At 36.1% G+C, this 26,205-nt stretch overlaps 1 protein-coding gene across 4 annotated transcripts in view; it reads right to left on the bottom strand.

Annotated features, from left to right (window-relative positions):
* LOC109489339 overlaps nucleotides 1-26,205 on the bottom strand; it is a 420,733-nt gene that overhangs the window by 209,003 nt on the left and 185,525 nt on the right. For all 4 annotated transcript variants that reach the window (XR_004626285.1, XR_004626287.1, XM_034663350.1 and 1 more), the window contains exon 5: nucleotides 8,593-8,719. Coding sequence is in view for 2 of the 4 variants with exons in the window: in XM_034663350.1 (XP_034519241.1) it covers nucleotides 8,593-8,719 (127 nt within the window). In the remaining 2 variants the exon portion in view is untranslated. The remainder of the gene's footprint in view (nucleotides 1-8,592; nucleotides 8,720-26,205) is intronic.

Consider the following 26,205-nt stretch of genomic DNA (forward strand, 5'->3'; position numbering starts at 1 on the left):
TTTGTTAATCTAACCAGATTGACAATGTCCAAGTTACTACCTACAAAGCTTATAGAACTCAACACCACATTTTAATACGAATTAGTAGTTTTCTATCCATTTTCTATCTTAATGTGAGAATGTCACAAATTCAGTGCTCTGTATTATTTCTCCCCAATTCTTAGTTTAATATCATCTTATAATAGATGGCACCTTACAAAATCTTGCAAGACCAAGAGTGAAGTCATTTGTAAAGAACCATGTAAGCTTCAATGCTTCCAAAGGTTGGTGCCTTGTCATTATCTATGCCCTCTAACCTAGAATTTTACCACCTAAGAAAAGAGTTTTTAGGACCAGATCGAGGGAATGTGTGCTTTTTAATGATAAATTTTTAACAAATTATATATAAGATGGATCATGTAAGATTAATTTATAAATAATTATTTTTAGTTGCCAAAGGATGAAGATCTATTCAAGAATATGTAAGCAACTGATGGGAATTAAAATATAAATGAGAGAAAAGAAAAGGAAAAGGAAAAAATAATCCCTACCACATTTTCTGAATCTCCCAATACATGTACCATACTAGAAAATGACAGAAATGCATACATATATATACCCACCCCAGATCACACACTTCCATATCCTTCTCATATTAATTAAATGTCCCTTGAATTAATTTTGTGACATAGTATGCTTGAGATGTAATTTGGAATGGAACCCTTAAATATAGTAAGCCACTCTTTGCTAGAATCTTAAATAACACCTGAGCCTTCTGAGAGCCACAGAGTTTTGCAAATTTCATTGATTTCTTTGATTGATGTAAATTGCAAGTGACTCTGTATTGTGTTGGGCAACTCTCAAACGGTTCCTGCTGACTCTGCAATGAGTCACTACATGGTCTAAAGCACTGTAAGGAACACATCACATCTTTAACCTCAAGCAATAGAGCTCAATCTGCCTTGTTTTAAATTAAACACCCCCTAAGTAATTGTGCTCAAGATTTGAAAAGTTTTTGCCTCCTTAAACAGCAAGAGCATGAACTAATAGCATTGCCTTTTATAATTTTGAGAATAAAAACCATTTGGGGACCTGAGAAGAAAGGTAGCCTTCAAGGTGTAGGCCTCAAAGCAAGGAATGAAAACATAAAAGGTGTTATGGTCTGCTTTAGACATCTTAGAATAGAGAATAATGGTCTCAGCTCCTGTCCCCATTCCTCCTGTGATCAGAGCTCCATTTGCAGTTAATGGCGACTCCTTCTATAGGAGGCCTTTTAGAGGATGTGTGGATTCTGAACAGAATCACAGAACTGAAGAGTATCACTGAATGTAGCCTGTGGGCTGCTCACCACTTGCAGGTTCATAGACAAAGGAGAAAAAAGAAGCGACACAATCAGCAGGTATTCCAAGAAGCAAGCAGGCCTGAGATGGTATCCAAGTGGCACAATGCAACACAAAAAGACACAATCTTCATGCCACCAGGTTCAAATTCTGGCTCCCTTGCTTCCTAACCACAGGAACTTGAGAAAGTCTTTAATCTCTCTGAATCTGACTTTTTCACTGACAAAGTACAATGCTAGTAATTCCTACATCACATGGCTATTGTGATTGTCATGTGAGGTAAAGTCCATAAGGCACCAAGGACAGTACCAGGCATCTAGAAAGTGCTCAATAAATGTAAAGTGTAAGATGACAATGGCGATGGTGGTCATGAAAAGGATGCTGACATGTGATAGCCACTATTACGAAGACTACTCATAATCCATCCAGTGTGTCATGCTGTTCCTTGCCCTGGAGCTTTTACACACCCGTTTGTTCCCTCCTATCTGCTTCACCAACATAACACCTCGTCCTTCTGAGAAATTAGCCAAAGCATTAATGCCTCCAGGGAGACTTGCCCTGAGCCCATCTGATTTGGATGCCCCCCTTCTACTCTTTACATCAACTGGAGTGAAGCGTAGATGGCTCAGCGAAAGCCACCTGGAGAAGGTGAGTTCTAAAATGGAATTTAAAGATGATCGGATTTCTATATAATCCAGAACTGTGATAAGGGATGAGGATAGATAAATAAATGAGACATGATTACAGGCCATAGAAATGCTCCCAGTCTAGACTTAGAGCTACACCAAAAGTGTGGCAAGAGCTGTAACAGAAGTATGTATAAAATTCTGTGAGAACACAGGAGGAGGGCATTAATTAAATTGTGGGAAGATAGAAGGAGAAGTTTTATGGAACATTTCAGTTATGAAATAACATCTGAGTTGGACCTTAAAGGGTAAGTACAAAAAGTTCCCTGAAAGGATCCTACCACAACAGCTTGCCTTCATATATACAGGCAAACCGTCTCTAAAGAGTATCGGGGACACAGACAGCTCTCACTGAAGTAGCAATAGATTATTCCACTTATAAGCGAATAATGGACAAAGAAATAGAGGGGAGCAGCTTATATTTAGCCTTTCATTTGTTCCAAGGGTGATTTTTAATCAAAGCAAGTCTCGACAATGTGAGCACAGAGGCAATTTGGGGAGCTAATACCAGCTCAGGTGGTGGTAGGGTTACATTTGCTTCTCGGTGTTGGAATTGCTGGGTGGTTAAATGAATTGATGATTGCAAATTGCTTTGAAACTACACAATGCTGAATGAACACCATGAATTACTGTTGTTCAATATACTCAGGAGACAAACTCGCCTCCAAACAGAAGGTCTCCAAAAGATGGACTACATTTAAAGACATTTAGGAGATTTTTATTTCACAACAATGATAAATTTTTTTTTAGCTAGATTTATTCTAAAGCCATCATAGTGCCTAAGGATAATCTTTTTAAAATGCCATTATAACAGAATAAATCTGAAATTGCTCATAAATGCTACTTATAGGAAACCTGAAGAAAAAAATGCATTAAACTAAAACAGTTTTGCCATCTCACTTAAAAATAAATTATAAGACAAAGAAAGACTCCCGTGGGAATGGTAGCTGTGATGGCCAAGAGCAAATAAGAAGAAACAAATTAAAGCTATCTAACCCATATAAACATATAGAGAGGGTTCTTTTAAAAAGATGATGGAGGAAACTACTGGAAGAAACTCACATTTGATTCAAATAATCATTCTTTCCTTACTTCAAATGGTTTCAGCATGTCTGTAAATCCCACCAACTCTATCCAACATTTGCAAAAGATTAAATGGAAGTGAGATTAGTCATATAATAATGGTAGTCATACTGATGACACCTTAGATTGCTATTATACATTCTAGTTTATGCAGAAAATTTAACTATCTAGTTTTTTAAAAAAAGATTTATTTATTTATTTGAGAGAAGAAGAGTGAGCACAAGCAGGGCGAGGGACAAAGGGAGAGAGAGAATCTCAAGAGGACTCCATGCTGAGCATGGAGCCAGACGCAGGGCTCCATCTCCTATTAGGTTATGACCTGAGCTGAAACCTGGAGTCGGACGCTCAACCAACTGTGCCATCCAGGTGCCCAAAGTATCTAATTTAATACTCAACGCACTGTGAAGTGCATAAGACAGGTGCTATTTTTTTTTTTTGAGGGGTAGGTGTTTTGTGGTTTTTCCCCTAATTTTTAAATAATTGAGAGAGAGAGAGAGGTTATATGATTAGAAAGCCTGGAATCCCAGAGCTGATAGGTATCAGAATCTAGGTTCTTCTAATTTCTAGACTAGTGATCTAATGACACTGTTTTCCAAACACTGAGTTGATCTTTTAAAAATTGTTACCCAAATAACAGAGTTTTGTGACAAGCTTTGAAAGAAACTGGGGGGGGGGCAGATCTTTTTTGATATCACAACAGAATTCATACTTATGGTACTTAACCATTAAATTAAGAAAGTTATTTTAAGAAAAAAATTTATTTCCATAATAAAATGAAGAGGTAAGAATGAATTCGACAAAACTTTCTCAAACTGTATCCCTTGGAACACTCATTCCTTAAGATTCCAGTAATCTGTAGGAAAAAAATTTTAAGGTAAAATATATTTGGGAAATGCTGTTTAGTAGGTCTCTTCCTTTTGACTCTCAATGTATATTAACAGGCAAAAAACTCTGAGAAGATCTGAAGCCAGAAACATGTTTGTCTACTGGCCTCCAAAGTCACATATTCTATCTCTAGGGTATACATCCACCTGAGTCAAGAATATACTATCATGTGACAGAAATACCTAAAACTACAAAATAAATATGGTACATATCCCTGGAATAATGCTATTAATTATTATTTTATTAGTCAATAAAACGATGTAAAACATTATTTTCAAATTAAAACAAGCAAAAGATTGTTGCTTCAGAGAAGTTCTGCTGATGAGAGGCTGTTCCACCCCACACCCAGACACCTGGGAGTGAGTCCACCTCCCTCTACCATGAAGATTATTTCAGTGGAAATGTTTGAGAAGGGATGGGATCTGAAACCTGGAGAGAATTGGTATGTCCAGTAGTCAAAGCAACTTGAACACCTCATCAGGTTTGGATTTATCAGTTAAAAATAAAAAGGAGATCAAGAGAAAAAGGAGCCTAAAGCAACACACCATTAAAGAAAGCTTGTTTGTCCACTGTATCTTCCACAGAGACACATATTTTGCTGTCACTGTGAATGCAAATTGTCATCTTAGTTACTCAGATTTAAACAAGTTCGGTATGAATCTTTTACAGCTATTTTAGGGTCCGTGTTCAATTTGTCAACTAGCTAGGAACCTGCTTAGAACCTGTTAGAGATCAATTAGCAACAACATTAAAAAGAAGTTTTCATAATTCCTAAGTGAGCTGCTCAGTAATCTAAATATTTATAGCCGTGTATCCCATTGTTTCTTGAATATATAGTTTTGTATTAGAAATTTCAGGGGGAGTGGTAATTTACATGATGTTCTGCAGGTCTCCAGTTTGAAAGTTTTGAGTCCAGGGATTGTTTTGAGCTAATAACATGTAGAAAGGAAAAAAAAAATGCAATTATAATGTGGTAAACTAAAGAGTCCAGAGACCTGCACCCTGGTTCCTGTTTTGCCTTAAACTGTCATTTAATTTGCTCAGTTTCTATAGCTAATACATAACAATATTTGCTGAGATGATCATACAATTCATTCCTAAAGGCTGGCAACATACACACACACACCAAATCTAATAACAGATTGGAGAGCATAGTAAAAAGACTCATTACCTAGGATTTGGATTTTTTCCTAATGTGACATTCAAAATATAAAGTGATGTTTCACTCATAGTAGGCATTCAATAACCAAGTAGTTGAACTGATATGGTAAGGGAGGGACAAATGTTTCGAAAAGCAGCACCAAATCAAATAAGGCGAAAGAAATGGTAGCTGGCAGGCATGAAAAGAAGGGTAATAAAGAAGCAATGTAAATAGAGATTAGAAACAAAATGAAGTGGGGCCTGCTAATTACTGATAAGGAAACAGAAAGAACGCTGAGAAATTGTGAATGAATCTAGGCTTGAAATTTCACATACAAGCAATAGAACCTTGAGGACCTCAATCAATCTAAAAGCATCCTTTAACATCAGTAAAAACATAAATGTAAAAGCTAAAAGAAGCTGGAAAAAAGTAATTCTTGTTTCAAGAAACTTAAAAAAAATCCATCAGAGGAAGAGGGTAGGAGGTTTATTTCCTAACAGATTAAATTTTTTATACTGTTAGAACTTCTATTAGATACGGTAATTTCTTTTCTTTTCCTTTCATTTTTTTTTCTTTTTCCCCTTCCTTTCTTTTCTTTTCCTTTCTTCTCTTTCTCCTTATTTATTTTTAAAAAAAGTTCCAATGAAACAGAATTTTTAAAAGAAAATAAAAGATTTTTAAGTGTTACAGTCCCAATTGACTAGTTTCTACATTTATTTTAATAAATGGAAAATAATTAATTTGGGGCAAATTCTGGGATAAATATACCAAAGTTGAATACATAATTCATTTATTTTACAAAATAACTTACATGACAGGGTAGGAAAATTAATAACTTCAGGATTTCAATATTATATTGATTCAAAATCCAATGGATCAGTATCTTATTGTCAGAGTTTAGGCCAATTCTTGGGAGTTGAGGCAACTGCAGAGTTAGAAGGCATATAGTCCCCAGACTGCCCTACTTCTGACACTAATTGCAAGGATATTTGGGATATTCCAAAATTACCTTCAGCCTTGATAATTCTCTAAAAAGACTCACAGTACTCTCTGAAAGCAGTTGTATCCATGGTTACGGTTTATTACAGCAAAAGGATACAGATGAGTATTAGTCAAGGCTGAAGCACAAAGAGCTCAGTCAGAAAAGTAGCAAACATGGAGCTTCCATCATCCACTCCCCATGGAGTCAGGAGATGCTACTTTCCTAGCATTTTGTGACAATGTACACAGAGTGTTGCCAACAATGGAAGCTCACCCAACACTCAAGGGTTCAGAGTTTTTATTGGGGCTGCATTATTTAATACAATTGATTGATTGCCCACATGGTTGTTTTCTATCACCAGGTTGACTGGTACCATGTGATTCAAAGCCCCCATCCCAAATCACCTGTCTTTCTCACATCACAGCTATGAGCAAACAATGATGATATAAAAGTACTTCAAGGGATCATAATTGCATTACAAATAAAAGTTAATATTAACTTTTTTAGGAAGGCAATAACAATTATTTTTTTAATTAGATAAGTCCTACCCAAAAAAGCACCATAATATAATTAAATCATGCTTTAATATTCAGAAATTCTTTCAAATCTACTATTCATGGAAAATTGACAGTTTTGCAATAACTTATTATGTTAAATATTAATAAATAAAATCTCAATGAAATGCATCACAATATGACATGAACTAATAAAAGGTATATATATATATATATATATATATATATATATATATTTAAAGATTTTATTTATTTATTTGACAGAGACAGAGACAGCCAGCGAGAGAGGGAACACAAGCAGGGGGAGTGGGAGAGGAAGAAACAGGCTCATAGCAGAGGAGCCTGATGTGGGGCTCGATCCCATAACGCCGGGATCACGCCCTGAGCCGAAGGCAGACGCTTAACCACTGTGCCACCCAGGCGCCCCCAAAGGTATTTTTATATCTTATACAATATCTTGAAGATTCAAAGATAAAGCAACAATGTTACTATGTAGGATGTAACGAATTCAGAGTCTATGACCCATTCTCTTTAATGCTCACCAAGAGGTTACCTTTGGTTATATACACTCTATGTATTAGCACTCTGGACACTGCTAATTTGTAGGCATGAGGAGATAGATATCACTTGAGTAAAGGTGATATTGAAAACAGAGGAAAATTTCTTTATTTTTTTACTTATCTACCTTCATCCAGTTTGAGAAAATTTAAAAATTTGGCTGGGAAAAATAATAGGACAGCACATTACTTTAAAAACGTACTTAAAGGGGATATAAAAATGTTATAACTTCAAGTTTTCAAATCACGCATAGAAATCTTTTTTCTCTGGTTAATAGCATTCTATTAAAGCTAGAAACTTTGCATGTTCATTCATTCCCTTAACCTGCAAAGAAACCCATTAGATACCAAAGGAATATAACAGCTTACAAGAATATCTCTAAATGTAGAAAAATCATAGAATGATCTATAAATATAAGCATGGTAAAGTTGTAGAGAGGACATGCATGTTTGCCTGGGTAAGAAACAGGGGGAAAACAAATTTCTGGGTAAGATGAGGGCTATAGTGGAAGAGCTTTTTGAAGCCTTTATCCACTCAATGGTCCCATCATGAAGGTGATACCAATTCCAAAAGTCCACCCTTTCTTGTTCAAAAAATGAACAGAAGACCCGAGCTCAGTTCTAGAATTTGAATATTCAGTCAAACAACAAAGATCAAAAATGTGCCCATTAATAACAATTATATGGAACCCTAGGGCTGCCCTAGGTTCTGCTGTTTCTAAGACTAGCTTTTCAATTTTTCCCTCAATTTTCTGGACAACCCCATAACCTTTCAGCAGATCCCAGCAATACTTTCACTTTTGCCGAGTAAGTTAGAAGTGGTTTCTGATGCCTTCAATCAAAGAACCCTAACTAAAAGAAGTCCTGTACCCAAGAATGGTAAACTGCTAGGGTGCAGATAACTTTGGTTAAGATGATTGATGCAATTTTTCTGTGTACTTGATGAGAAGCTCAGTTCTGTAAGATATCCAAAAAGTGTACAAAACATGGTATCTATCTCCCCAGTAAGTTTTAAATATAGCTAGGGAAACAGAAATCACATGTGGGAAACAGTTACAGAACTAGGAATAACTAAGTTGCTAAAAAAAAAAAAAAAGGCCCAACTTTCTGTGCAATGGCAGTTCTAGAAAGGGGAAGAACAGAAGAGAATTAAATCTCAGACACTTTCTGGATGAAGATCAAGATTGAGCACAAACTAGAACATAAATAAATGGTCCCTGTTATTAGGAGTAGGAGTAAATGAATTTCAGTGAAGAAAAAAGTGCATACACTTAAACAAGACTTATAAAATCCCTCAACAAATGGCTTTGGAGGGATATAATGAAGTAAAGAGTCAGGCTCTTCATTGATAAAATGCACATTAGTAATGCAGTTGGCAGTGTTCAGGTTCCCTAAAAAAGGTACCCACACATAAACAATCTTACCTCTGCCAAGCCCAGATAAACCTTGTCCAAAGGGCTCTTCCCAGTCTTCAGAAGATGGATGAGCTGTAGGTCCACATGGAAAGGTAACAGGACAGACCCACAGGAGTAAGAAGATGGAAAAGAGGACCTACAAGAGAAGAGTGAAAGTAACGGGGTTGTTAATGGAAGGAAGTAGGGTTCCAGGAGAAAACACTTCAGAACAGTGGTATTTCAAACATTTCAGAAGATAGATTTGTCAGTAATGCAAAAGGCAAAGTGAGAAATAATGACAAATGAAAACAACCAATGTTTATGTACAACATGAAGCCTTAGTTTTTAAAAGTAAGTCAAGCCTTTTAACTTGCCAAGAGGAGTTTGTTTGTTTGTTTTAGGGGCCCCATCAGCATAAATTTCTATGAGTATGAGATTTTATGCATGGCTTGATTGAGGGATAAGTCACTCCCTGGGGATATCTGTTCTATGATAGCTAAGAACATAGCAGGAAATCTAAAGACTGTGATTTCATACTACATATGGTTCAGAAGACATACACTGATAAGTAGGGTGACTATATAATTTATGATTCAACTTGGGACTGACTCTTTAAGAGTTCTAGGGGGGAGATTATTAATAATTATGTTAGAACAGGGCACAGACCACATACATAGTCACTTATTCAAAGCCTCTCATGTAGGAAGAGGGAGTAATTCCCAGAAAACATTTCCCCCAAGAGTACCAATAGTTTAGGCAGGTATCTGTTTAGTTGAGTATTATACAGGTCCTTGGGCAGAGTACATTGCTTAGCACAACCACCAGAGAGGAAAGGTCCTTTCTCTCCTGGCGGCTGCCCTCAATCTGGCCTGTCAAAATATGTTGAACCCATATTTCAAGATTATTGATTTGAAAGGGCACTAAAATTTATTAATCTGAATTTACAATATCAAAAATGTACATTGAATAGTAAGAAGAGATTCGGGAAAGGCAAGACACCATTTTCTCTAAATTTCCCATCTACATAACAAGCTTTCTTTCTCCTCACAAATATTTCTCCTTGAAATCCTTCCCCAACTTTGTCCTTATCACGATTTTGTCAGACTTGCCATGCCCTCATTTTGTTATACCTCCTAAATCCTGAAATTACTGAGGAAAGTCCCTTACATATTCATAGCTACGCCAACCAAGGCAGAGCCCCCTGGAGCCTATATGACATTAACCAAAAAAATATCTCATCCATATCTGGCTCAAATAGTCAGTGAGCTGGGGTAGATGTGGGAATTGAGGGCTGAATCATCCCGTTTTATTAGCTGCTGGTAGTACCAGGTCATTTCAAAACCATGACTGGAGCTGTTCTTTCTATTTTTAGCCAGAAACAAAGACATTGTGTCTGGAGACGTGTAATTTGCCACATAGCCAGAGGCCCAAAAGGTCAATGTGACAGCAAAAGAAATCTCTGAGGCAAAGATTTAAACCTGCTTGACTCTAAAGCAAGGAAGTGATCACCTTGTGGGAAGGGATCAAGGTGTGATGCAATTTATTTTCCTATCTCTGTCCTGTGATGAGAGAAGCAAATGAGTAATAATGGGAGCACCCCTGTGATAGGGTGGCCACTACCTGAGAAGTTAGCAAACTGACATGCTCTGGAGCCTGAAGAAAGTTCATGGTAAGGAGACCTCATATATCTGGAGCCTTTGATTTCACTGACAAACATTTCTGTAGAAAATCCAAGTCAGGAATGGCAGAGGTTGGGCTGCTGGCTCGTGCCCTCCCTTGGTGACAGCTCCAGGCAATTTTAGCATCCAGCTGTTCTGTTTTTCAAAATGAAAGTAATTGGAATTGAACTACAGAGCTTTGCTAAAACCTTAGCAATTAACAGTGCAATTTGGGAAATTGCACTGTAATGGAAAAGTGTCCATCAATCAACCCAGTGAAATAACACATTTTCTCACCAGATGTGAGATTTAATATCTTCATAACTCTCTGGATTTACTGCTTATGAATTGTCAGCCTTGCCTCGAGCTCTGAGAATTAATGGACTACATCTCTGCTATGCAAGGATGGTTTACAGTTGTAAAATATCCCTACCTTCATTTTAGATATATTTAACAAAATGTTCTTCTTTAAGATGTAATCAGAAAACATGCTAGATGGGGAAATTTCATTTCTATTTACTAGGTTATATATTATCATTGTCTAGATAAATATAGTTCCTGGAGCCTCAGCACAGCACACTCTTGTAACAGGAACAGCCAGTTAATCACTGGCAGTGAACAATAAATAATGGTGCAGAGATGCAGTGGCTTTGTTTTAAACTTTAGGATATCCTCTACAGTTTTCTGGAAAGAGAACCAAGAATATTCTAAGTTTCTAATTCTGGATGTATGTACAGGTCCTGCTGTTCCTCCTGGACTAAGAAGATAACTCAAAGAATCCACATATGTTCATGGTGTCACTATGGTTATCGGGCACTTTGATTCTCATTTTCACTTTCTTTTTTTTTTTTTTAAGATTTTTATTTATTTATTTGACAGAGATAGAGACAGCCAGCGAGAGAGGGAACACAAGCAGGGGGAGTGGGAGAGGAAGAAGCAGGCTCCCAGCGGAGGAGCCTGATGTGGGGCTCGATCCCACAACGCTGAGATCACGCCCTGAACCGAAGGCAGACGCTTAACCGCTATGCCACCCAGGCGCCCCTCATTTTTACTTTCATTCCAGTCTCAAACATCTGAGACCCAGCCATGATGAAACTGCCTCCTGAAATCAGCCCCAGCAGACTCCTGTGATGCCAGAGTCTCAAACTTTCCAGGTTTGGAAACTTATTCTTGCTTCCACCTTACAGAGAGAAATGTTGTAACAGTGAGACTCATTCATTCCAGGCCTTTCATGGACTGAATTCATTGAATAAATGATTCTTCTCCTACAGTGTTGTTCTGGGACCTTTGCAGTAATATGTGCAGGGTGACAAGTAGGCAAAGAGGAGACGCAGGAGAGGCTGTGGGAGATTAGGGCATGGGGGTCGTGGTAGCACTTAGGGAAGGTTCTGCAGATAGCGGAGATTGCCTTCACATCACCAAGGAAATATGTTGTCAGACACTGGGGTCATCTACATGATTATAGTTATTTCGGGGGCGGGGGAATCACAGAACTCTAGCATTTTAAGGAAATTTAGAGACCGTCTATTTCAGTTCCTAATTTCATAGATTCATAAAATGACTCAATGACAACTGTTAATCACATCATTGTATCAGATAATACCACTCACTTGGCAAAACAGGTTATATTATATAAACTGTCCTTCATTCCCAATTGATAACACTTATTTCTCCTTGACCAGATTAGTTCACTTTAGAAGCTAACACTTTTCTTGTTTTTTGTTTTTTTAGCAAAAGAAAACAGAGGTCATGAAGGAATCACCTTGTCTAAATAATAAAGAAGTCTGACATATCTCTGTATGATTTATTCTATCAGAGATGAGAATCACAAAGCAATAATTACATAGTAAGAAACAGTTCAAAACCCACAGAAAACAGACCGGTGAAATACAATTGAGATTGGTAAAATCAATTCAAATGATTATAAGAATCCTCAACAATAGAGAAATAAATTACTGTTTTATAAATAATATTGAGCCGATGTGATATCGGTATAGAAAAATTATCTTTCTTATATCACACAATGTATTAATTCCAGATGAGTCAGAATTAAATATTTCATTGAAAACTAGAGAGAGAGAGAGAAAGTCTCTTTCTAGCTATGGAGAAGAGATAAATTCCTGATACAAAAGAAAGGAGTATATTAGGATCTCACACAGGCAAGATAGATGCTCACTGATATGTAAAACTAAAGCATCTGAACTCTTCCATGTAAAAGAAGAAAGCAGCATAATGAGACCATGCACTAAATATATCTAATTAAAACATACTATCATACGTATGTGTGTGTGTGTGTGCGTGTACCGGTGTATGCACACACATTTGTGAGTGTATAAAGGTTTATGTGTCATTCACATCGGTACACAGACTTCCCCTCATAAATAAAGGAGGTAAACTTTCAGGTAAATTGTAAGTGGCGAGGGAGGAGATAGGCAACACAGCTTTACAAACGACTGAAAATGATAAATACAACAACAGTAAAGTATCGTTGCATACCTGATGACATGGCCAATAGAATTGAAAATGATAAAGCTCAATATGAGGGTTGGAGGAATTAGAATATATACCTCAGAGGTCACCAACTGGAGACCTGTCCAGGGGCAAGATCAAGCCAGCAGCAACTTTTTTCCCCACACAATATTCAAAAACACTTTAAATTTTTTGCCAATGCTTAAACGTTGTGAGATTTCACATGAAACCTGGATTTCCAGAGTCTCCACAAAAATGGGAAGTTCTATGTTAGCACTGCAACTGTATGTGCACAAGGTAACATCTAGGCAGAGCTGAGCAGAGGCTGCTGTTCCCACTAGATGGTCCCTGAGCCCAAGCAGGTGCACTGTCCCCACCGCCCTCTGCGGTCAACACCTGAGCAGCTGCAATCACTTTTCTATCATGTGTGGGGGTGGGGTGATGGGGGAGTTTTCCAGCTCACTTATTCAGAATCTGAGTTAGAGATTTATGATTTACACATTGTCAGAGTCATTAAAAAGTTGTTCTTTCTAAAAAGCTATCTTGAACTTTTAAACAAAACTTTAAAATCTATTAATATCCTTTAATATAATAATTTTACTTTGGGACTTAATTTCAAAGAAACCAGCATGTATCTCTCAAACACCCCCCTGCCTTCCCCCAAAAGAAACAGAAAAAGCTCACCCATAGTGGCAAAAAATGGAAAAATCTAAATATCTAACAGTACGTGAATGGCTAAATAAAGTAAGGCATAGCAACTGGAGAAAGTAGATGAGGTGCCTAATTTGATGAAAATGTGAAAACATAATTAATGAGAAAAATGATCATGTCAGGTAACACCAAATAGCTAAAGGTCTAGGGCTTTATATGATAGAGATGAGAGAAGTGAATGTGGAAGGGTGCTGATTGAGTTCAATATGTATGAGAGATTGTTCACGTAAAGGTGTCTGCAGTCATAATAAACTCTCTAAAAGGAGATAGCTGTGCAGTTCCTTAAGTCCTTTAAAGGACTGAGCCATACAACTAGGACAGGCGGTTAGGACAACTTGCTTCTTGCAGACCTCTCATTCAGAGTCTACACAGCCCCTTTTGTAGGTTGTTCACTGTGTCCACACACAAAGGATCAGGCACTTCTAGATATCAAATTGAAATCTCTCCTGAGTTCATTGAAAATGTTTCTTTTCAATGACCTGAAAATATGAGAGGATGGAACTGAATTATAATCATAAAAATATTACTTATGCTTGAAGCCAGCTGTCAAATTCTAATATTCTCTGCCCTTACAAAACAGTAAGGCAGGGATGTGTAATGGTTAAAGGCCTAGGTTTAGAACAAGATATAACTGGGTTTCAATCCTATCTCCCAATCCAAGCCACTTAACCTTTCTGGTTATCAGTCATAATATCTGTAACAAAGGAGATAATGATTTTGGTCTCAATAGGGATTTGGGGAGTGTTAAATAAGCTAATACATGCGAAATACGAATTTCTTAGTTTAGTGTCCAGTCCTTAACAAGTTATTACCATAATAGTGATTATTTTTACTAAAATAATTTGAGCGTTAGCTTTGTTTTCCTGTGAGCAATCTGATATAAAACTTAACTTTTCTCTCTGTAATAATATTTTTCTCTTCTTAGAACTCTCTCAGAATTTTTCTGCCTCCTTCTTTCCAAGTGCGACTTTTGCTATGGGGAGGCAAGCATTCTGCAGTATCAGCTTCCAACACAGTGTTGGTATCCTAAAAATGAGGTACAGATTCCATAATAATAGTGGCTATGATCAAGGCATGCCAAATGTTACTATAACCTTCAGCAATCTGTCTTATGGAAACCTTAAACTACTCTAAAATCTACCAAAAGGAAATTTAGACATTGGAAACTATATCAGAATAAGTGTTTCTCAGTAAGGGATTATTATCACATTAACAAATCAAGTACGCTGTAATTTTGTCCTCCCTCATCCACTCCGTACCTTCTAACTCTTTTGAAAGAAAACCAGTAGACAGGAAATATAATTTGATACAAATGCTAAAGATATAAGTGTGAAATTGTTAATTAAATTCTATTTATTTACTTATTTTTTTGCTTATTTAATACTTCTGATCAAAGTCTTTAATGAAACAGTCTAACATTTTTTTCTCTAATGTTTTAATAGGTAACATATATTTCTGTGCATCTGATCTTAAAAAACATATAATGAATCAGCTTTTTTCCTGTTTTAAAATTGAATATATAGACTCCAACTCAAGTTAACTTAAGGTGGCAAGAATATATTTGTGACACTTTACATCATTACAATGAGTAAGGAGTCCTTTACGGTTTGGAGGTAAATATGCTTCTGACTCATGTCCAAATAAAATCATAGATATTTTCTTTCAAACGGAAAGGTACATCTACTTCAAATTTAAAGTGATAAGAACAAAATGGAGGGACATTCTCATTCTCTTTAGTCCTCGATTGTGGTTTTAAAAGTTTATACTCCATGGAGGTTTCAGTAGAAATCTGTTAGAAGGTTCATATGAGTTTGTTACCCGAGGGAGTGGGAGTGGGGGTAAGTATGTCCTCCTAAGAGTTAATAGCGTATTCACATTCAAACAGAGCCTTAAAGGTAAAATTATTCCACTAAGAATAAGAAGTATAATTAACTGTTTTAAAAATACTTCAAACCAGCTAGATTTGATACATAATCCAACAATATATTTGTTCCATGACTGTGTAATAAAACAATGACAAATTTATACTTATCAGTTAAAAAAAAAAAAAAAAGGAGGGGGAATGAGTGCCATCTTGTGGAGAGACCTACCATAGCCAAGCAATCTCTGTCCTAAGCTTTTCTTTTGTTTCTTTTTCACACAAAACCAGGACTTCTTTACCTTCATGTACCTTGCTCTTTTCTTTGTAGAAAGGAAGTATATTATTTTTCCAATGGAAAGGATACTGTAGGTTGTAATATACATGGAAAAACCACTACTGTGGTCTGGACAATGTTAATAAAGAAGTCCTGGCTGGGATGCTGGAACATTCAGAAGAGTGTATTGACATTTTACTACCTTGCATGCAATTGCCAAAGCAGGACTATTCATTCAAAAAAGGGCAGATTCTAATGGTGACAGAATAACTAGGGTGTGACAATCTGGGTCTCCCTGAAATCTCATCTGCTCTGTCATGTTAAAGAAATTGAGGCAGTTTATTAAATTCAGTATTTTCAAATTTCATAACCATGGCCTCATCATACCAATGCATTCAAAGACCCACTCATATATTTTATGTTGGATGTATTTAATCTGACACTTTCATTAGAAAGGAGTTTATTTCAATACATTTTTAAAGGAGAACCTGCTAAATAACATAGGAATAATAATCACTATGTGAATTATACTGGTAATAACACTAGTGATGATGATAAGAGCAACTATGATTTATTGAATATAACACGACAGTTACTTTAGATATAATATACAACCTTCTTAGCAATGCTGCTTGGTAAGTACCACATTATTTTTTGCATTTAAGAAGTTGAGTCTCAGAGAATTTAAGCAAATTGTTCAAGATCACAGAGCTAGTAGTAGCAGAGTTGGGATTTGAATAAAAAATCACAACTTTCCTTGACGCCAAGTTTACTCTTAGGTCTGAAATTTTTGAGACTTCGGAAGTAACTGCAGTCCAAAACATAACCATCTTGAAAAATAAAAGCCTTCCAAAGTATGGCCTTAAATCCCATTTTAATTATTCTGGCCATGCACCATTTTCCCAACATCCCAGCCAGGACTAGAATTATGAAAATCACTGTATGCTCCACTGAAAAACAGTTTCATTAGCATAGAATGCAATCTAGCTATTCCTTGGTGGGGGACAAAAATTACCCTCAATTGTAAAAGCTTGTTAACTAGAGATCGCTTTTCAGTTGGACTATCTCTATTCAACATTAGATAAATGCTAATTAACTATGAGCCATGAAATGATTCAATATTAACCTCTACCCCAAAGCAGTATTTTCCAGGTTTCAAGTTCTGTACCTGATTATGAAACTTTCTTCTTTTTTCAGAATGGAAATATTTCCTCCATAAATTAAAAAAAAAAAACGTAACTAAAATTTCAATAATGTAAATTAATACTGTATTCTATAATTCTAATTCTTTTACCTTTGCTAGAAGTGTATGTGAAAATTTGTTTTTGTTGTTATTGTTGTCATGGTATCTTTTTTTTGTCCTAATAATCGACCTTCATAATTTTTAATAATAAATCACATATTTAGGTAATTAGCATAGGCACTTATTAAAATTACAAATACTATTCATAGCAGCTTATTTCTGAGGTTTCTTTACATTAAAGCAAGATGAATCTCATCTGGGAAAACACACACACACACAAACTAGATTCCAGGAAAATGTTCTTCTAAAAATAAACAAGCTTTTGGGCTTTTTCCACATGTCTCAAGGTATGGATACCAATAAAGGCAAATTAGACAAACACATTTTTCTTTATTCAAATTCCCTTTATTTTTATTGTTTTAGTTTCTGACCATTTAAAGGACTAACTCAGGGATATCTCTGGTCTTCATTCTTCTCATCTGACTGGAATAGTGATCTTTAAAATTTTAGAGCAATGGTTTGCAACTTGTGAGTTATAGACCACCGGCAATAAGTGGAATGACTGAAGAATCTGGAAATTCTTACATGTAAATAAGATTAGATTTTTTTTTTATATTGGCTACATGACAGGTCATACACTCTCATACATATATATAGGTAAATACATTGTTTGTCAAATGTCTATATTGTTGCTTTTGACTAATACAATGAAAATTCATTTCACAGTTTATTGGCCTCAACATTGTTATTCTATATATTCTTAGTTAACCAAGATCAAATATACAACGATCATAGATGGGGTCATGTTGGGAAACATTGTCCAGAGGTGACAGAATTTCTTTTTCCTTGGTGATTGTCATCTCAGTGTTACTCAGAACAAAGAGATGCATGGAACTGTCCAAGCATAGCTTGGTAAAGAATGAAGAGAATGAAAAGGAATGTAATGCATCAACAACTAGCAATGGCCCTTGTCTTTCCTCTTGTAAAACAACCTCAAGGTCTGTCCAGATCAAACAACACCATTGGATATCTAATTGAATGTAGTAGTTGTCATGGGTAAAAATGCTCAAGTATCAAGTAGCCCAAGATTTCTTCTGTTGTTTTTATGCAACGCCCCAAACTAACCTTTGGAAAATTTTCCTAAAGAAGGAAAGAAAAACTTCACTACCTCCAGCCTCCTTCTTCTTCAACCTTTATTTTAAAAATCATGGGCTTTTGGTTGTTTTTACCCATTATTCAGGAAAGGGTCAGTGAGAAAGTGCAGGAAGGACCAGAGCAGCCACTGTTTGATTTGGGGCAGCAAGGCAGACCTATGCAGCCTGGCATCCTTAGCACTGAGGTGCGGAGACCACTGAGCCTTCCTGCTAACATGTGCAAGTTCAAAAAGAATAATTTCAATGTAAAAGTTCAGTTGGTCGCTCTGTAGTGAAATAAATTATTTCAGCTGCTACATTTTTGAAGTTACTCTATCAGAATTTTAAATCCTTTTCCATACATCCCCTAAGGGCGTGTGAGCTGAACCAAGCCTCCTTTCTGTTTTATGATTTCTAGGCTGACAGGAGTTCACAGCAAAAATAACTTCCGAACATCAATCAAGCCCTGTCCGTCTGCTCTTTTATTTGACATGCTTCCTTTTCATTGTAATAATATACTCTTTTTTACATTTAAAACATGACGTTCAATACAAATCACTCGTTAAGAAGAACTTCATATGAAATGCAAACCTTATCAAATGTAGGAAAATAAATAGAAATCATGAAGGAAAAAAATGAAGGAGCATAATATAGATTCAGGGGAATTTTTTTTTTTTTGTACTTAAAGTGAATACAATTCTACAGGCATTTGAATGCCTTTGTACTCTTATTTTAAACAAAAGTATATAGAGTGTCTTTAAACAAAGTGAAAGGAGGAGGAGCATGTTACCAAAGAAAATGGTCTGGCAAAAAATGTAAACTACCAAAGATTTATAAATACAGAAATACTAAAGATCTTAAATTCTTTTTTCTGTTTCAAGTAATTGCTTGGTCTGATTCTGAATGGAAGTCAGAAGTGAAGTGGTTACTTCTTGAAACAAAGTATTTATCCAATCGCAAGTTGTAACGTTTTGTGAAACCAATTTAGTGACATTGGTTAATGAAACTGAATAAAGCAGAACAGATCAGAAAATATGGGAGGGCACTGCACAGCACAAAGTTAAAGCTTTTTTTTTAAAATTAAAAATGTATATATGTTAGCATTATAAAATGTATTATTTGCTGTGTAATATGATATGTAACAAAAAAGTAACAAAAGTAATAACAGTAATAACAGCTGCATTTCTTTGGGTAACCCAATATATGACTAGGCACTATAAATATATCTCATTAAATTTTCAGAACAATCCTATGAGGTAGATAAAATGGCTTCCATTTTACAAGAAACACAAAGTTCAGAAAGGTTTAATAATTAGAGGAATGTCTCAGAATTTAAACTCAAAAGCCAGTGTTTTTCATTATCTCTTAGGATAATGAGACATAACACATGCAAAAGAATGAATTTGGACCTATACCTCATGCCATATGCAAAAATTAACTCAAAGTGAATTAAAGAACTACAGATATCAAACTATAAAACTCTTAGAGGTGGGGTGCCTAGGTGGCTCAGTCAATTAAGCGTCCAACTCTTGATTTTGGCTCAGGTTCTGATCTCACAGTCCTGAGATTAAGTCTCATGTTGGGCTCTGCACTCAGCAGGCGGTCTGCTTGGAATTCCTTTTCTACCTCCCCTCTGTTCCTCCACCCCATACACTCACTTTCTTTCTCTCTCATAAATAGATAAAATCTAAAAACAAAAAAACAAAACAAAACAAAATCTCTTAGAAGAAATTGTAGACATAAATCTTTATGACCTTGGACAAGGCAATGGTTCTCTCAGCCTGACAACAAAAGCACAAGCCACCAAAGAAAAAAATAGAAAAATCGGACTTCATCACAAGTAAAAACTTTTGTGTGTCAAAGGACACTATAAAGAAAATGAAAAGGCAACATTCAAAATGGGAGAAAATATTTGCAAATCACATACCTGGTAAGGGTATAGTATCCAGAATATATAAAGAATACTTACAATTCAACAATAAAAAGACAACCCAATTGAAAAATGGGCCAAAAAAAAAAAAAAAAAAGGTGAATAGACATTTCTCCAAGTAAGATATACAAATGGTCAATAAGCACATGAAAAAAATGTTCATCATTAGTCATTAGGAAATGTAAATTAAAACTACAAAGAAATATCACCTCATACCACTATGATATATATATATATATATATATATATATATATATATTATTTAGTGGTAAAAGGTTTTGATGAGGGTATGGAGTGGAGATTTGGGTACTTCCGTACTTTGCTGATGGGACTGCAAAATGGTACAGCTACTGTGGAAAATAAGCTCCATAAAAAGTTAAGGGTTATCATATGACCCAGAATTTCCACAACTAGGTATCTTCCCAAGAGAAATAAAAACACATGGTCTCAAAAAATCTTGTGCACAAATATTCATGGCAGCATTATTCTTAGTAGTCAACAAGTGGAAACAACTCAAATGACTATCAACTGATGAATGAATAAAATTTCCATTAACAAATGAAACAATAGGGGCACCTGGGTGGCACAGCGGTTAAGCGTCTGCCTTTGGTTCAGGGCATGATCCCGGCGTTATGGGATCAAGCCCCACGTCAGGCTCCTCTGCTATGAGCCTGCTTCTTCCTCTCCCTCTCCCGCTGCGTGTGTTCCCTCTCTTGCTGGCTGTCTCTATCTCTGTTGAATAAATAAATAAAATCTTAAAAAAAAAAAAAAAGAAACAACAAATGAAACAATAGACAAAATGTGGTATACTCACACAAAAGAATATTATTTGTCCATACAAAGGAATGAAGTACTGATATGAGTTCAAATATAGATAAATGTTGAAAACATTATGCTAAATGAAAGAAGCCTGAGAGAAAAAAGCCATATATTGTACGATTCCATTTATATAAAATGTCAAGAATAGGCAAATCTGTAGAGACAGAAAGTAGACTTGTGGATGCAAGGAGCTGAAGGGAGGGGAGGATGGGGAGTGACTGCAAAGTCACTTGGTATGGAGTTTGTCTCTAGGGCATGAAAACACTCTGGAATTAGATGGTGGTAATAGTTACACAATTTTTGAATATACTAAAAATCACTGATTTGTATACCTCAAAATGGTAAATTTTATGTTATGTAAATTATAGGGTATAAAATTATATCTCAGGAATTTATGGTATGTAAATTTATGATATGTAAATTATATCTCAGGAAAGAAAGCAAGCATTCATTGGAAGGGTAAGGTGGGGAAAGGAAATGAATCTTGGAAAGGAAAATAGTTGGAACATGAGGCTATGTTTTCACTCAGTTATTCCATAAACATTTATTGAACACCTGCTATGTGTCAGGCATTCTGATAGTCACTAGAGATAGAGAAGAGCTAAACAATCATTACAGAACTTTGGTATTGTTGGAGAAACAAAAATTTAAAAAAAAAGTAATGTTTACTGGATAACAAAGATAATTTAAAGAACATGATAAGAAAGTTGCAGAGGTGAATGATATCTCCTCTCTAATTTTGCTTGGAGCTAGTGAGGCCAGTACATTAAAATGATGTAAAAGCATTGGTATGGTAGAATTATGTTTATAATTTTTCTTTCTAAAAATGAATTGTCATAACATATGCCAAGTGTACAAGTTTTTAAAAAAAATTAAAACAAACCCATATGATGTTTCTTTCTTAAGTAACCCTCCAATGCATTCAGTTCACTGTGACTTGACTTGTTCCTTTCTTCATTTTGAGTGCCACTGCTCGGAGAGGAATGGAATCAAGGTCTGAGTGTCCTTGACTTTTCTACTTCCATACCACAGTTCTTAAGGCAATAACCAGGTAACATAAAGAAGGCCAGTGTGGAAATATGAGTGTACATATTTGAGACCTAAGTCATTTTCCTTAGTTTTCAATTATGAATATTATGTTTCTGGCTTCCTCAAACTGACATTTTTCCATTCCTTCTTACAGGATGTTTCTTAGAGAGTAAAGATAGGGTTATTTATGGTTGCATGGCCACAAGAACACTATATTATGTTATCAGCATTTAGTTATGCATAATCAATTCAAAGGAATCTGTTTTAGCTGTTCAGTAATTTCTCTTGATAATAAGAACTAAAGTCACTACTGTCCTAGAAATGAGAGAAAAGTGTGTCTCACCTCAATCTACAGATTTTCTGCTGAAATGTATCTATGAAATAGTTCATTAAAAGGTTATTAGACTTTATGTAAAAATGTTTTAATATAAAATATTTTTAGAAGATGGTTCTTGTTCCCAAAGTCATATCCCAAAATCCTCTAAATCATCCTTTTAATTGTAGAATTTATGTTAGATGAGGACAGGGATCTCTCTCTGGGTTTTTCATTGCTATATTTCTAGGCACCTTGAACAATTCCTGGCACAGAGTAGGAACTTGGTCAGTTTGCCAATCCAATAAATGAATGAATATGTAATATGTATATTACTTTCTTTTCTGTTTTTTCCTAAAACATATATATCTGATACAGAAGTATCATATATTATTTCTGCTCCCTACACAGAATCAAGCATAAATATTGTTTAATTTAATCAATTGCCTGAAAGCAATGAAAGAACACATTTTCAGAATAGAAAGGAGAAATTCAATACAGTGTATAAATCAGTACTGACTGAACACATGTTACGTGGCTACATTAACAAGAAAGGAGAGTTTGAGATATTTCTAGTGATTTTGCTTGATTTGTGTATTAGAATTGATTGTGGGCCTCAAATCAGCACGCAAGGAGGAACAAAACTTAGTAATATCTGGAATCTCGAAATCTACACCTCCTCCCTCAAAATATGTGCACTGATTTTTTTTGATGGCTTATTGAAATCACACAAGAGAAACATAACCATGGTCACCAAACTTTTTTTAAAAAGGATTTCTAGAAAAAGGGACTTCTGTGAAAGAATCAGAATAGTAGACACCTTTCCTATGAAAGGAAAGCATCTGCATTTAAAAACAAAATTTGAAAATACATTTGATATCCTCCTGTGCCAATCACGTTTCAAAAGAGTTTTTCACATGACCACATTTAAAAATTGCATTAGATAGTCATTCTACTTCTGTTTTATATAGGAGATGACGGAGGAACTAACTTGCCCAAGATCCTGTAGCCAGAAAGCACTAGAGGCAGACTTGAATCCAGGATTCTGACTTTACCTCCCATGCCCTTCCCTCTGCATGTCTCCTGCTTATTTACCCATGGAGTAAGAGAACCAGAGCAAATCACCAAGTCACATTCACCGTGGGAATTCTTCCATAGCCAGGCAAATTAGGAAGCTTGGATGAACATCACAAATTCTATTGGCCAGTAAGGTTATTGGCTGATTTTAAAGCCCTTAGTCAGCTAGATGGAAATGAAACGTGGTGCATAAACTTGCTCTAGGGACATGGATTGGGGGTTTCTAGCCACAGGTGACTCTAGGTGCAATCTGGGATGATGCTTCTCAAATTGCCCATGGCCTGGTATGGACTCATCTAGTTCCTAGGACATGAAATTGTCCAGTCATCAGGGAAAAGGGAGTTACTAAAAACATAAGCAAGTAATTTAGAATTAAGTGCTATAAGAAATCTAGAACAGCTGCAGACCCCACTTTTTGGTAGCTGAATAATAGAGCTCAATAGTTTCAGGCAGGAATTAGGAGGGAAGCTGGGCATATATCCATGTATTCACAAGGTATATATAAACACACTTCATTAGCTTACAGTTGTTGCAGAGAGAGAAGAAGAGGGGCATGGAAGGCATTATACAGGATATAGAAAATGAATTTATAGACAGGAACAGTGACATGACCAGGGAAGCAAGGAATCCTCTGTGAGGAACAAGGGATTAAGGAATGTGAATGAGGAGAAGAGATGTGAGGAAGTCTTGTGTCACTGTTCCTGATGGTGAATTTAACCCTCAGTATTGGGGTTGGGGGTGGTGGTGGTAAGAAGAACAACAACAAAAAAAGGATAACTTAAGCCTCCATAAGAACTCTTTGGAGATCCAGAAGTAGTTATCTCTGCTTCCATGGGTGTATGTGTGGATGTTCCTTGACTTCCAAGAACTGATTTGGCAGACAGTTCTTACAAATTCCTCTAGTGGTAGACAGCTCCTTCTGTGAGGTCTTAAACTTTCTCTCAAAGATGCTGTTATCTAAGGAGGTAGAATATGTGGCAATAAGAAGAGCCAGGGACCTGGCCAGACTAGAGTTTAGATCCTGCCATCTGCATTTAGATCCCACATTTGCTGTGTGATCCAAGGCACTTCCTTGAGCCTCAGAATCCTCCTTGTTAAAATGGTATTGCTACATAGGCCTCTGGGGTTCATGAATACTAAGAAAATAATATGATACAATAATACTAAGAAAATAATATCAGGTGTTTGATACAGTATCTTCTTCTACAAAATAGATGTTCCATCCAGGGTAGCAACAAAATCATTATCACCCCCATTATTATTAGTTACCAGTAACTTTCCATCTTGGCTTCATTTTCAGGTCTACGTGGAGGAGAAGGGCTATATAATACCAATAACGTGGCATGACTCCAAACTGGTGGAAATCTGTAGAGATGGAGCCCAAGAATGTTTTATCATAAAGCCTCCCAAGTGACTCTAATATTCACTTCTGGTTGAGAACTACTATTCCATCTTGAGTCAACTCCTTGCCTTATTCCTACAACAGCTCTTACTCCCTCTGGAATGACCTCCCTTTAAAACCAAAAGGGACACCATTTATGTCCTCAGAGATGGATTTAACATGAAGTCTCTGAAATGTAAGCTTGAGGCCCCCTCACTTCCATGAGCCCATTCCAAAACCCTAAAACTAATTCCATATTCATAATTTTGGATTATTTTTATTAAATATGATTTCCTGCATTGGATTAGTTTCAGGCTCCATGCAACCCAAATCCCTGAAATTTTGCTCAATTTCCCTTGATGTAAACAACCAGCCTCAAATGCTTAGCTTGTGCCTGGACTGAATGTGCTATAGAAACTTGGCATTGATTACACTATTTGTTGGTCCTCCCTTAATATTTGAAGTGTTGGCATTACCTTGAATTCCTATTAACTCTTATTGAGTTCTTTGTTTTATAAAGTTTACTTTTCTAGTTTTCTTGTTTTTAGCCTGCCAAACAGCTGGTCCAGCTAGAAAAACTATCAGCCACCAGCTGAGAGCTAACCTGGCTACCCCATACTTGTACATATGCACCCCCACTGGTGGCCTGGGAGAATGTGGAGGACATTCATAGCAAACTGACTTCAATTCTGGGTCTTATCCCAGAACTCAGAGTAAAAAGTAACATTTCCTAAAAGTAATGTTGCTCAGTGACATCCAATCCAGTATCTCATCTTCCTAATGGACATAATCATAATTCTTTATTTAAGCAATTTTCTTTGCCTATCCAGAATCAGAAACTGTTCTATTTCTGTCAGTCTTCTGCTCCCCAGAAAACTTAATTTTCTGGTTGTCCATTAATTTTCTAAAAGAAACTTCTACCCCAAATTTATTACATGAACTATTCACTCTATTCATAACTGCTGTTTTAAGAGGTGTTGTTCTTACTATTCTTTTAGATTTGGGGCTTATCTCTCTATATAAAGTAGCAGGTTTTCCAGTATGATCCTCCGAGAAAAAAAAAGCCTCATCACCTAAATTATTCTGTTATTTCAAAGGCTGACAGTTCAATTCTCTGTAGAGAGATGGAGGGTCAAGATGCACGAGCAAAAGTAGCAGATTCCAACCTAGCGTAATTTGGTGAGGACAGAGGGGAAAAGGAGCTGCAAATCATTCCACCAGCTTCTACAGGGACAGACATGTCTGCTGATATATTTCTTTCTTTCAGTGAGACAGATACCCATTGAATGAGGTATTATTTTACATTAAAGTATTATTTTACATTAAAAGCAAAAATTAATACACAGAAAGCAGGGAATCTAAGGAATGAGACCCAGAACTGCAAAGACTGAAAGGGAGAAAACCTTAGGAATGGTATGGAAACAGGCTTTTGGGTGTCCTAGTGGAGAGAGCCTTGCAAAAGCAAGGAAACAGATCATACTAGATGGTGGCACGATGTGACTATAAATATTTTCACTTTTTTTTTTCTCTTTGGAACAGAAACATACCTTGAGGGGGTTGTTAAGAAATAGGCAATAATTTCAAAAGCATGAAACTTTAAAAATAGATTTTTTTAGGTAATTCCCCAAATGTCATTTTAAGCAGATGTCTGTTTTTTTGTTTCATTTTGTTTTTTTGTTTTTTTGTTTTTAACTAAATCATCATCCTGGGTCTAAACTACTGATACCATGTCAATCTAGACTGAA

This window comes from Ailuropoda melanoleuca, chromosome 1 (genome assembly GCF_002007445.2).
Source record: "Ailuropoda melanoleuca isolate Jingjing chromosome 1, ASM200744v2, whole genome shotgun sequence".
NCBI lineage: Eukaryota > Metazoa > Chordata > Mammalia > Carnivora > Ursidae > Ailuropoda > Ailuropoda melanoleuca.